Source organism: Neoarius graeffei, chromosome 6 (genome assembly GCF_027579695.1).
Source record: "Neoarius graeffei isolate fNeoGra1 chromosome 6, fNeoGra1.pri, whole genome shotgun sequence".
NCBI lineage: Eukaryota > Metazoa > Chordata > Actinopteri > Siluriformes > Ariidae > Neoarius > Neoarius graeffei.
Window position 1 is genome coordinate 65,518,426 of NC_083574.1, and position 14,445 is coordinate 65,532,870.

The following is a 14,445-nucleotide window of genomic DNA, read 5'->3' on the forward strand; positions in this document are numbered from 1 at the left end:
CCATCAACAACATAGGTATAAAATAAGTGCTGCCAGGCAAGGTTTATTTTGCCTGGCAACACTTATGATTTAATATTTATCTGTTCTGCATTACAGAACTAAAAGTATTATTTTATACTAAAAAGTTCTAGACATGCTTGTTTTGTTACTGCAGAAACCTGAAAAAAAAAAAAAAAACCATGAACATCAAATAAGACAACTTGTTTTTGTTCATTATTTAATTCAATAGAAAAAAGTCTTAGCTGTAGAAACAGGCGTGAGGCTTGAACATATAGCACATCAGAAAGAACAAAAAAAAAACAAAAAACCTCAAAACATCTCTTTGGAACTCTAACAGTAAGACTAACAAACAATATTACAAGTGTCATTATTTGACTAACTGTTACAACTTTTTTTTTTGCATGAGCAGATTTAACACACTAGCAAAAACTGTCTTGAGGTGGTTGGAACAGCTTTGCTTTATCATGTTGTCCTTGGTGGAGGAGGATTACTCCCTGTGTACCAAAACAAAGAGTCCCAGCATGCAGAGAACAGCATACTGTATAAAAACAAAAATTTTTTTTAATGTAATGCCAACTTAAAAGATACAGTATATAAAAATCCATTATGAATTAAAACATCAGATATACCTACCTTAAACTTAGGATAGTCATTCATCAAAATTGTAACAATTCCTATGTAAGGCACAAACCTAGAGAGAGAAAATAATTAGGTCATGGTTGAATACTACAGATAAGGATGTTTGTTTGAAATAACAGGCCTACCCTCTTGCTCTGCCCACCACATCCTTCTTCTCCAACCAATGCTGTCCCCTCTTGTATAGGCCTCTGTCATCCACAGAGTTATTATCGCCTTTTGTCAGAAACTTGATGTCCCCATTTTCCCTAAAGAAAGCAAATACGATCAAAATGTGATTTAATTTAAAATTAAAAAAAAAAAATCCCCTTTTAATTATTAAAAAAAAATTAGAAAATACATCAAACACTTTTGTATATTTGGTTAAATTTGATTTAATGTTTAGTTCACTAAAACTTTTATAGTACAATAAAAAAAATCAAAGCATTTCATAAAAAGTAAAAAAAAAAAAAAAGGCATCACAGGAAAAAAATATGAACATGCATAACAGGGGTCATAAATTAGATCAGACCTGGGGCCAAACAATAAATACTCTCTGGAATTTTATATTTAGCCACTGAAAATGGAAAACAACCACCCGAGTATTATCTAGAAATTGAAAGAAGGGTGTCGGTGGGGCGCCTGTTGGGGGTGGGGGTTCGGGGGCATGCTCCCCCAGGAAAATTTGAAGCAAATTTGGGGCCCTCTGGCACAATCTTGGCATGAAAAAGCAGTTGAGAGAAGCTCAAAGTAAGGTGTTTTAGGTAGTAAATTCTGAAAAAGGAATCAGGTCAACTCATTTCAAGAAAATTCTTTATTTTAAGCCATTTTATAGCACATAGCCTTTGTGGATAATTTTTTGTAATGCTCAGTCCTGATTAGCATGATCAACATCAGCATTAGAGCCATCAACACCTCCTGCAGACGGAATACACATCCACTCCCCCAGTCCCCCTACCTTCACCGCAGACCAAGTCAGGAGAGAGCTGAGAAGACTCCACCCCAGGAAGGCAGCAGGCTGGACAAGGCATGTCCTAGGATGCTGAAGGCCTGCGCTGCCCAACTGGGGGAGCCCCTCCAACACTTCTTTAACCTGAGCCTTCGTCTCAGGAGAGTTCCTGTCATGTGGAAGACATTGTGCCTCATTCCAGTTCCTAAGAAAACACATCCAAAGGAACTGAATGACTACAGGCCGGTCGCCTTGACATCACATGTGATGAAGACCATGGAGCGACTGCTGCTGAACTTCCTCAGACCCCAGGCCCACTATGTTGAGGACCCACTGCAGTTCGTGTACCAGGAGAAGGTGGGAGTGGATGACACCATCTTCAATCTTCTGCACAGGACTCACTCTCATCTGGACAAGGGGAGCAGCGCAGTGAGTTTTTTTTACTTCTCCAGCGCCTTTAACACCATCCAGCCCCTTCTACTGAGAGATAAGCTGCAGGAGGTGGACACACATCTGGTTTCCTAGATCACAGACTACCTCACCAGGAGACCACAACACGTCAGGATCAGGGACAGCATTTCTGACACGGTGATAAGCAGCACGGGAGCACCACAGGGGACTGTGCTCTCTCCAGTTCTGTTCACTCTACACATCAGACTTCAAATACAACTCGGAGTCTTGCCACATGCAGAAGTTCTCAGACGATACTGTGATTGTGGGATATGTTCATGATGGACAGGATGAGGAGTACAGGAGCCTGATACAGGACTTTGTGTTGTGGTGTAAATCCAACCACCTGCAGCTGAACACTGGCAAAACAAAAGAAATGCTTTTGGACTTTAGAAGGTCCAGGCCGACTCTGCAGCCGATCTCTATTGAGGGGGTCGATGTGGAGATGGTCAGGACCTACAAATACCTGTGTGTACATCTGGACAACAAGCTGGACTGGACAGTGAACACTGACATCCTCTACAGGAAGGGTCAGAGCAGACTCGACTTCCTGAGGCGGCTCAGGTCCTTCAGGATCTGCCGAAAACTGCTGCTGATGTTCTACCAGTCTGTGGTAGCCAGTGTCCTCTTCTGTGCAGTAGTGTGTTGGGGAAGCAGCATTAAGAGGAGAGACGCTGGACGGCTCGACAGGCTGGTGAGGAAAGCTGGCTCTGTGCTGGGAACTGAGCTGGAGTCCCTTACATCAGTGGCAGAGCAAAGGGCCCTGAGCAAACTGTTCTTAAATCATGGACAACGTTCACCACCCTCTGCACGGCGCCATCATCAGGCAGAGGAGCTCATTCAGTGGCAGACAGTTGTCCCTGCCCTGCACCATGGACAGATTCAGGAAGTCTTTTGTCCCTCAGGCCATTAGACTGTTCAACTCTTCCTGGCTCAGCAAAAATAAGACTCTGTGACTCTGTTGTACTCAGGACTAGTTACACTGCTCTTTTCATGTCCATTGCACTTTTCTGCTGCTTACATAGATGTACATTATATGCATAGATGGGTATGTACAGATATTTGTAGATAAGCTGGTATGTTGTACTTTACCTTATTATATACTGCTATAATGTACCTACTTATATATTATACATACTGATTATACACACACACACACACACACACACACACACACACACACACACACACACACAGTGGGGAAAACAAGTATTTGATCCCTTGCTGATTTTGTTGGTTTACCCACTAAGAAAGACTTGATCAGTCTGTAATTTTAATGGTAGGTGTATTCTAACATGTGGAGACAGAATATCAAAAAGAAAATCCAGAAAATAACTTTTAAATATCTATATTAATTTATTTGTATTTTATTGAGAAAAAGAAGTATTTGATCCCCTAGTAACCATCAAGAGTTCTTGTTAATACAGACAAGTTAGACTCTCCAAATTACCTTGTCACCTAAATTGAAGACACCTGATATCACTAATGACTTGTATAAAAGCCACCTGGCCACAGAATCAGTCAGTTTGTCAGACTCCAAACTCTCCAACATGGGAAAGACTAAAGAGCTTTCTGTGGATTTAAGGGAGAAGATTGTAGACCTGCACAAGACCGGTATGGGCTACAAAACCATTAGCAAGAAGCTGGGCGTTAAGGTGACAACTGTTGGTGCAATTGTGCGCAAGTACAAGACTCACAACATGATCATCAATCGACCTAGGTCTGGGGCTCCAAACAAGATCTCACCTCGTGGGGTTTCCAGGATCATGAGAACGGTGAGAAATAGACCTAATACAACACGGGCAGAGTTAGTGGATGATCTTAAAGCAGCTGGGATCACAGTCACCAAGCAAACAGTTGGTAACACTTTACACCGCAATGGTCTAACATCTTGCAGTGCTCGCAAAGTACCCCTGCTTAAGAAAGCACATGTGCAGGCCCGCCTGAACTTTGCCAATGAACATCTGAATGACTTGGAGAGTGACTGGGAGAAGGTGTTATGGTCAGATGAGACCAAAATTGAGCTCTTTGGCATCAGTTCAACCCGTTGTGTCTGGAGGGAGAGACATGCTGCTTATGACCCCAAGAACACCATCCCCACTGTCAAGCATGGAGGTGGTAACATTATGCTTTGGGGGTGTTTTTCTGCACAGGGCACAGGGCTACTTCACCGTATCAATGGGAGGATGGACGGAGCCATGTACCGTAAAATCCTAAGTGAAAACCTCCTTCCCTCTCCCAGGAAGCTTAAAATGGGTCGTGGATGGGTCTTCCAGCAGGATAATGACCCAAAGCATACAGCCAAGGCAACCAAGGAATGGCTGAAGAAGAAACATATCAAGGTCATGGAGTGGCCCAGCCAGTCTCTGGACCTGAATCCTATAGAAAATCTATGGAGAGAGCTGAAGCTCAGAGTTGCCAAGCGACAGCCACGGAATCTTGATGATTTAGAGGTCATTTGCAAAGAAGAGTGGACCAAAATTCCTCCCAATATGTGCAGAAACCTGGTCATCAACTACAAAAAACGTCTGACCTCTGTGCTTGCTAATAAGGGGTTTGCCACAAAGTACTAAGTCCTTTTGGCAAGAGGGTTAAAATACTTATTTTCCTCAATAAAATGCAAATAAATTAATACAAATTCTTTAAAGTCAATTTCTTGATTTTCTTTGTGATATTCTGTTTCAGCATGTTAGACTACACCTACCATTAATATTACAGACTGATTGAGTCTTTATTAGTGGCCAAACCAACAAAATCAGCAAGGGATCAAATACTTGTTTTCCCCACTGTATGTAACTGTCCACAAAGTATTTGCACTGTGACTGGTTACTGCCAACTGCACTACCTCCCACACTAAGAGCTGTATATTTTATTACTTGCTCTTATTGGTAATGTTTTATTTCTTTTGGTATTTTGTATTTTAGTTTTTTTTTTACAAGATCAATACAAAAACTATTTAGTTTTTGTATTGATCTTGTGCAATGCGGAAATGTTACTGGATACCTTGAATTTCCCTCTAGGATTAATAATGTACAGTTGAACTCAAAATTATTAGCCCCCCTTAAATTTTGGAACATTTTCCCAAATATCCTCCAAATGTTTAAAGCATTGATAAAAATTGATATACACAAACAATCACCAGTACTATTCAGATGTTTGTGGTGCATTTTGGAATATGAAATTAGTTTTAGGCTGTCTTTATATGAAATATGGTAAAAATGAGTTGGTCAAAAATATTAGCCCCCATGTGGATTCTTGCTTTTAAAACACAGTTAATTAACCAATCAGCTTTTAAACAACACCTGTGCAATCAATTGGCTTCCTAGCAACACCTGTAGTCAATTGGCTCCATTCAACAGTTTAAAAGGACTCCAAGGAACAGGGCATTTGAATGAATGAGGAGGATTACTATTTGTCACAATGCCGAAGACTAAAGAAATAAGTCTTGAACTCCAACAAAAGATTGTGGAGGCTCATGACAAGGGCCAAGGCTACACTGCCATTTCGAAGAGGTTTACAGTCTCCAGAACTGCAGTTCGGTGCATCATTGCCAAGTACAAGGAGACAAATTCGGTCAAGAACAAACCTGGTCGTGGACGCAAGTGTAAGATCTCAAGAACTCTGGAAAGAAAAATTGTCAGAGATGTCCGTAAAGAGCCCCGTACATCTGCAAAGGAAATTGTTGCTGACCTGGCCTCTTCTGGAGTTTGTGTGTCAAGGCACACTGTTGTGAGGGCTCTTCATCGGAATGGGCTTCGGGGCTATCGTCCCAGAAGAACCCCCTTACTAAAACATCGTCACATCAAAGCCCGACTAAAGTTTGCCCGTGAGTACTTGAAGAAGAAAGATGAGTTTTGGAAGTCTGTGCTTTGGTCAGATGAGACGAAATTGGAGCTGTTTGGGCATATGGACATTGCCTATGTATGGCGAAGAAAGGGAGAGGCCTTCAACCCTGTGAACACAGTTCCCACAGTTAAACATGGTGGTGGCAGCATCATGCTGTGGGGCTGTTTTGCAGCCTCAGGTACAGGCAGTCTGGTTCGGGTGCATGGCACCATGAAAAAGGAAGATTACCTAAAAATACTGAAGGAAAACATGCAGAAGTCTGCTCTCACTTTGCGCTTAGGTCGTCGTTGGGTCTTCCAGCAAGATAACGACCCAAAGCATACATCTAAAATAGTCCAGCAATACTTCAAGGATACCAAGACCAACGTCATACAGTGGCCTGCACAGAGCCCAGATCTCAATCCAATAGAAAACCTGTGGCAAGTGCTGAAAAAGAACGTCCATGCACGAAAACCATCCAATTTGGGCCAGTTGGAACAGTTTGCAATGGAGGAATGGGCCAAAATTCCTCAGGAGACCTGTGCCAACCTAGTGAAAAACTATTCCAAGAGGTTGTTGTCAGTTGTGGGGCAAAAAGGGTACACAATTGACTACTAATGGTCAGGGGGCTAATAATTTTGAACATCTCACTTTTGCTGTTTTTGGTTGAAACTCAGTGTGATAATAAGATATTGTAATGAAACTTGTTGGACAATGTCTTCATAGTGCATTTATTTCAAGAATAAAAACATTTGTTGTCAATGGTCATTTTCATGGAGAAATCAAGAATTATGTTCAATTCCACAAGGGGGGCTAATAATTTTGAGTTCAACTGTATGTATCAGAGACTCAGGTTGTTGGCGCGCCCGCGTCTAAGACGCACTATTTCGAATAATGAACGCATTGTCGAGAGGGGCAGGGGCCAATATGGACGCGAGCATTTTATACCCTATTTGGAACGTTTCGTGGCGCATTACAGAGCCTCCAGGATTTTGCGATGTTGCGATTTGCAACTTTAAAGCAAATTCAACCAATCCCCGTGAATTCAGGGCGGTGTTGCAATTATATCCAATCACCGCAACTTTCCCGCAAATTTGACCAATCGTTGGCGTCGTCTTGAGGTGGCGTCGACAAACTACCTTCCGCCTTACTTCCGTGTTTTCGTTCAAGAGAAGCAGCATGTGCGCAGTGTTGCCAGATTGGGCGGTTTTAAGTGCATTTTGGCGGGTTTTGAACATGTTTTGGGCTGGAAAACATCAGCAGTATCTGGCAACATTGCATGATGTGCGAGTCAGTGTTTATATAGGCTTAAATTCTGTTACTGAAAGTGTGTTATGTTTATAGTGAAGGACTGTGCGCACTTGACATTATTTTTTTTAATTAATACAAGAAATTAATGGATGCCAACATTTTTGCCAAAATATTTTATTTTCCATTGTTTAGGCAGCTTCAGCATCATACTGTGAGATTCTGTTCAAATTGTTTTTTCTTCTATGAAGCCTGAGCCACTTATTTTATTAGTTTATAATTATTGTTTAATTTAGTCTTCAGGAGAGACTGCCTGCACACAGTACTAGTCTCATCTCATTATCTCTAGCCGCTTTATCCTTCTACAGGGTCGCAGGCAAGCTGAAGCCTATCCCAGCTGACTACAGGCAAGAGGCGGGGTACACCCTGGACAAGTCGCCAGGTCATCGCAGGGCTGACACATAGACAACCATTCACACTCACATTCACACCTACGGTCAATTTAGAGTCACCAGTTAACCTAACCTGCATGTCTTTGGACTGTGGGGGAAACCGGAGCACCCGGAGGAAACCCACGCGGACACGGGGAGAACATGCAAACTCCGGACAGAAAGGCCCTCGCCGGCCACGGGGCTTGAACCTGGACCTTCTTGCTGTGAGGCGACAGCGCTAACCACTACACCACCGTGCCGCCACAGTACTAGTATTAATAGTTTTTTTTTCGTACATGAAAGCTGAGGCATTTATATTATATTTTAAGGTAACTTCATGTTGTGCTGTGAGGTTCTCTGCACTCTAACTTTTGAACCCACAGGTGCATTTGGATAAGTAAAGCCTATTTTTCTGCATTTTTGTAGTCCTGGTAATCTTTTATATTGGTAAAAATGTTTATAGGACCATTTCTCAGTGTCTTTGTTTTTTTAATCAATAGTTTTTCAGTAATAACTTAATATTTAACATATCACTCAATTTTAAATGACAAAAAGAGAAAATCGCAACAATTTCTCGCAACTTTCACTTCCTCCCGCAATGTAATCGCAACAAAAACCTAAAAAACACCGCAACTTTCATCGCAATTTTTTGGAAATCCCCCGCAACAGACATTTTAGCCTGCAACAATCACAAAAAAGGCCCATGAAATCCTGGGGGGACTGGTGTTACTTGACTTCATGGTCTCAATATCGAAAATATTGCACAAATATGCAACTTCCAACAATTATCTGGATATTCAACAGATTTCAGCATCGGATGAATTTGTTTTGACCGCCGCCATATTGAATATACTTCAGACCCGTTCGTGTATTTACGCCGCCCCGTTTGTAGCGTCCCAAGCGAGTAAAACCTGATCCAAGTCTTTCCCTAGGTAGCGTCTTACGGTCTATGTACGAATATTCGAAAGAGACAAGAAAACATGGATAAGAAAAAAAAAGAAAAAATACATCTATTTTGTCATTCTTCGGCAGAGAGTACATTCACCTGAAAAAAACTGATACCCAAGGTAGTCATACTAGATTTACAACAACAACAACAACAACTACTACTGCAACATCAACTACTACAACAGCTACTACCACCACTGCCACTACCACTGGTGACTACTACTACTACTACTACTACACCAAACTGAAAACAAGTTAAAATAAATTATAATTTACAAGGAGGAGATAATATAGATGTGATATATAGTGGCCTGTGGTTGAATTCCAAAATATTGCCACTGATTAAACAATATCTCAATATACTTGGATGAAGCATTGATTTTTGTCATCTACATTGCTTCATATGGCTTCTAATACCAAAAAAAAAAAAACAGAATTGAGAAGAAAAAAACAGCCCCTGGGCTGCCCCAGCTGTTCATTGGGCTCGCTTCGCTCACTAGGTTCGCTTCAACTGAAGGATAAATCACTGGGCCCCCCATTGTAGAAATGTGCCCCTGTTTTTTCCCCAGGAGGGGCCCTGTGGGCCCCTTGACCTGCAAAACAATCTGAGTCTCTGATGTATGTATGTATCTGGTGTGGTAAATTGGTAACGGCTGTCCCAACCACGGAAGCTCACTTTTACATGTACATATTGAGCATATGTAAGCATTAGATTTCACAAACGCCTCAGATGAGGTTGCAGGAAAAGTTTTGCGGCTTCTTCAAGATGGCAACAACATAACGGGCAGCCAGGGCTGGCAGCTAAACCTGGTTGTAGTATGAAACAAGGACTATGGTTGGTTGCCATGCCACACACTGGCCAACGGGAGCACGCTATCGGTTCTGAGCAGCAAATCACATCTCGCTTCAGAAATAAGGGACCGCAAACATTGTACCGGAGAAACATGCATGAGAGATGCAGACTTATTGTGTTGTTTGGGGTCCCCACTTGTCCACTGGCATTTACTTTGATCTGACAATGCAACTAATATTGCTCATTTTTGTTTCATCATAATTTTCCTCTAATAGAGGCTCTGCAAGTTACCTGACCCCGTAGTAACAGCAACTACGCTACCATGACGGGGGGCATGCTTGTCGTGCTTCATTCAGCCAAATTAACTGTTATTGAAAAGTATGGGAAGGTTTTGCTGTGTTTCTGGATGTGCAAATCATTTTGAACAAAGATTTTTTTTTAATTTACTAAAAGTAATTAATCACAGGAGGGGAGAAAAAAAAACCATTCAGCAGGACTCTGTCTTGAATGGAGAGGTCAAAAAACCCGATGGTATGCTCACTTCATTTCCACAAAAGGTAAGAACTTACAAAAAAAAAATGCATATAAATAATTTCAGAACTGGAGCAAGGTGCTCATTCTTATCCAGGTACGTGACCATGAGTAACAGCAGCTCAGCATAGCCTAACAGTCACATAAAAAGTGCATTTACATTCGGGGATCCTTCGGAGCATGTTGTGCACATGCTTGGGAGCCAGTTGTTACGGAAACCACCGGATGCTAATTTGAGAGCAATCAGCATGTGCATGGAAGGACAGAGGCTTTGTGAATCATTACTGTCAGATTTGTTGTAGCCATATTTATGACTCTGCTTTCACTTGTGTTTTTGTAACTAATCACACCTACTAAACACTCTTCCTGCACTTAGATCCATCTACTGCTGCATACCTAACAGAATATTTCACAAAGGCTCTGTGAAAACAGTGTCCTTATATGCACGTGCTGACTGGGTTCAAATTAGCATCAGGTGTTTCTCATAATGACGGAGTCTCAAGTGCATGCACAACACAGTCCCTGAAGGATCCCCGAATGGGAATTTTGAAGCCCACTGTTGCAGAAAATTACACATCAACTTTTAGTACTGGTTGTCAAAAAGACGGGTTGACAGGTCTCTAGATAACACCGACCAAAAAATAAAAATCCCCAAAGTGATCCCCATTAACAGTGGTCTCAAAGTTTAGAGGAATAAAAGGGTATGAGGCAGACAATAGGAGGGTACAATTAAAAAGACTGAAGCCCTTCACCATGAACCATAGGTGAGAAAAATGGAAAACTGGGGTTTATGTGACAGTTTCAAGGCATTTGGAGAGGAATTTCCAATTTATTGTCAACAGCAAAATAGAGTCTGAAGTGATGGTAAGGCCACACCAATTTAATTAGTTGGTTCTCGGATTTTTTCAGGAAAAATATGAAGCGAGCGAGCGAAATTAAAAAAAAAAAAAAAAAAAAAAAATGCTCTGATGGTAAAATTAGCGGTGGAAATAGACCAAACAATACAGGCAAACCAGTAAACAGACAGGCTAAATAAACGATTGAATTACAGTCAATTGAACATCTACAATGCACAGAAAAAAAATTTGACCAGGAGTGGGCTACTTCTGATGGCTAAATACTTCGAATGATTTTTTGTTTGCCCCTCACATCAATCAATGAAATATATAAATCAAACCCATCTCCACAGAGTTGTTGTCCAAATTGGCACATCGCAGGGTAACAAGCTCATAGCATCGTGAGTACAATTGTGCAAAGTTTTCCCCCTCTTGAATTTCAACACACCTGTCAAAGATTTTACGCTTCTGTTCGCTGAATATCCTAACAATCACAAACACAGGCTTTGCAGGATTCCCCTCCACAGGAATGTTTCTTCCACAAGTCTTTATCTAAAGTGAAAGGGGCGATTTGATTGGTTTTCGATGTCACGTGACCTCAACCTGCAGTCTTCAGTATTTTGAACCATCAGCCACGATGTTTTTCTGTTGGTGGGAGTTTGATTTCGATTTTATTTTTTTCATTTTCTTCAAGCAGCGATTCCGAGAACCAACTAATCGAATTGGTGTGGCCTAATCAATACTAAAAATTTTAATAGAACTGCCAAATAGTAATGAATCAAAAAAGAAATTTGACAACACAAAATTTTATATAATTTTAATGTTTACAAAATCAAGTAACAGTTAATCTGCTAGCAACCAATGCATACAATTTTTTATTTAAAAAACATAGCCATGAAAAAAAAGGGGGGGGGGGGGGGGGGGCAAAACAAAAAACCCACCCCTTACACAAGGATACTGTTTGCTGACTTCAGCTCAACTTTCAACTCCATTAGTCCATACAAACTGCTAGCACTTGGAATACAAATTGCTGTCTGTGGACTCCCTCACCAACAGACCTGAACATGTCAGACTAGATCACCACATCTCCACTGTCACCCTCAACACGGGTGTCCCCCAGGGTTGTGTTTTCAGTCCAAGTCTCTACTCCCTATTCACAAATGACTACAACACAAAGAAAACCAAGGAAATAATCTTGGACTTCAGGACAAACACCACCACACACACTGAGCTGTGCGTTGGCAGGAAGAAGGTTGAGAGGGTCTCCAGCTTCAAATTCCTCAGAGTCTACCTCTGAGAACCTCCCCTGGAGCCTCAACATTTCATACCTGATCAAGAAGGTCCAGAAGCATCTCATTCACCCAAGGACTCTGAAACGCAACAGACGGCACTCAAATTTGTACTGCTGCACCATTGAGAGCATTTTAACTTATGGATGCACAGTCTGGTATTCCCGCTGCACTGCAGCAGAGGAGGACTTCCAGCGGGTGGTAAAAACAGCTCAGTGGATTGTTGGCTCTCTGCTCCCACACCTGAGTGACATCCACTCAAGTCGCCTCAACAAGCAAGCCTCCAACATCTTTAAAAAGGCCCCTCACACCCTGGAAACTCCCTGTTCACCACCCTCCCATCAGGCAGGCTGAGAACCATCCGAACCAGAAGGAACAAAAAAATTTTTTAAAAAGACTGAAGAACAGCTTCTTCCCAAGAGCTGTGGACTCACTTCTGAAATCATAAACATGTACCCCCCCCGGGACAAGTGCAATACACAATCATGCTGCTTTATTTTTTAAATAGTGATTTTATAGATTGTTTTTATTTGACTGTTCTTTTGATTGACTTACTGTATGCCTATTTACATATTTACAACCCCGATTCCAAAAAAGTTGGGACAAAGTACAAACTGTAAATAAAAACGGAATGCAATAATTTACAAAATCTCAAAAACTAATATTGCATTCACAATAGAACATAGACGACATATCAAATGTCGAAAGTGAGACATTTTGAAAATTCATGCCAAATATTGGCTCATTTGAAATTTCATGACAGCAACACATCCCAAAAAAGTTGGGACGGGGCAATAAGAGGCTGGAAAAGTTAAAGGTACAAAAAAGGAACAGCTGGAGGACCAAATTGCAACTCATTAGGTCAATTGGCAATAGGTCATTAACATGACTGGGTATAAAAAGAGCATCTTGGAGTGGCAGCGGCTCTCAGAAATAAAGATGGGAAGAGGATCACCAATCCCCCTAATTCTGTGCCGACAAATAGTGGAGCAATATCAGAAAGGAGTCTGACAGTGTAAAATTGCAGAGAGTTTGAACATATCTACATGATGACACAGAGACAAACAACCATTTTTTTTTCGTTTCCGGTCGAGAGTACGTCGTGCGCGTTCTGGCTGCCGCTTCTCACCAGAGCTTTTTTTAAATTTTCTTTTTCTATTTTCATTTTCTTTATTTATTTTTTCTGTGCGTTTGTGTAGTTTGATGTTTGAGCGTTTTGTCCGCCGGTTGTGGTGTAGCTCCGGACCTAGTTTTGGGCGTCAGTTCCCTCCAGGCCTTGGTTCGCTGTGGGTGATGCCTGTGCTCCCACAGGGGTGATAGCGTTCCGGCGCCGCGCCAGATTTCTGGCGTACCGCGGCGCCGGAAAAAAAAAAAAAAAAAAACCTAGTTCACCCATTATCCTGTGTCATTCTGAGATGTGCAGATAGACAGTAAAGGGAATTCGTTCCCTTTACTGTCTATCTGCGCATCTCAGAATGACACAGGATAATGGGCGAACTAGATTTTTTTTTTTCCAGTGCCGCGGTACGCTGGAAATCCGGCGCGGCGCCGGAACGCTATCACCCCTGGCTCCCAGCTATGGACTGCAGTGAGCCTGTTGCTCATTTTACATCATGGTTGTCCAGTGCTCTGTGCTTTAACGCTTGGCGTGATGTTCTGAGCGATGTTGCTCGGTGGCGTCACGCAGTGCTTGAAACTAACGGTGTCCCGACGTCCCGGGGACCATAAAAAATGTCATCGGGACACAAAATTATCATATCTGGGACAATGGAAAAAAAAATAGATCTAGAAAAAAAGTTCTACATTAAAGGTGCAGTACGAGATTTTGGAATAACGGTTCCCGCAAGCCATATTTTGAAAAGAAACACTCCCACCCCCCGCGTCTCCACCCCTCCTCCCCCTTATAAAGCCTGAGAAATTCCAGCTTTATAATGGGTGTCTATTGCGTTACACACCAGTGGAGCTCGTTAAGTTAGAGTGTAGAGAGCTTGGAAAAATAGCTCAAACTTTCTCATTTAAACTGTTTTCAGCCCCAATTTTCACTCCACACACAATTTTCTCAAAAGTAGTAGCCACACTTGTCCTGATTCACACAATGTGTCTACCTGAGCGATAGGATTTACAGTTTTTGAATGAGAAGCCTGAAAGTAACGAGAGCACAGCCGCGCAGCCTCATAGACTCCCATTATAAACGTGGCAGAAAAGTCACTCGTTTTTAACTCGCTCTAGTGACCTCATTTTTTACACTACAGACAAAAAAAATTACATCCGTGTGTTCAGGAGAGCCTTGTGGCGCTCACTGTGAAAGAATTTTGTGAATATCTCCTTCCGCTTTCGTGTAAATCCCCGTTGTTTGGAAGGAGCGCACTGAGAGAAGCCTGCACTCTGTGTGACACTCTGCTCACTCTCACACACAGACAGAAGGGACGGGCTGCTCGCGGGCTTCAGTCTGATTGACATGTCAGTATCCAATCATTTTGAGGTGGTACCTCGATATGATTGGATGGCATTTTTCCTTTATTTTACACTG

General features: G+C 41.9%; 1 protein-coding gene across 1 annotated transcript in view; it reads right to left on the minus strand.

Annotated features, from left to right (window-relative positions):
* Positions 1-200: 200 nt before the first annotated feature.
* The window catches only part of sec11a (SEC11 homolog A, signal peptidase complex subunit), a 56,556-nt gene continuing 42,311 nt past the window's right edge, over positions 201-14,445 (minus strand). Inside the window, exons 4-6 of the mRNA XM_060922982.1 lie at positions 765-884; positions 634-691; positions 201-538 (exon numbers count right to left, since the gene is read on the minus strand). Coding sequence (XP_060778965.1) covers positions 488-538; positions 634-691; positions 765-884 — 229 coding nt within the window. The 3' untranslated portion in view covers positions 201-487. The remainder of the gene's footprint in view (positions 539-633; positions 692-764; positions 885-14,445) is intronic.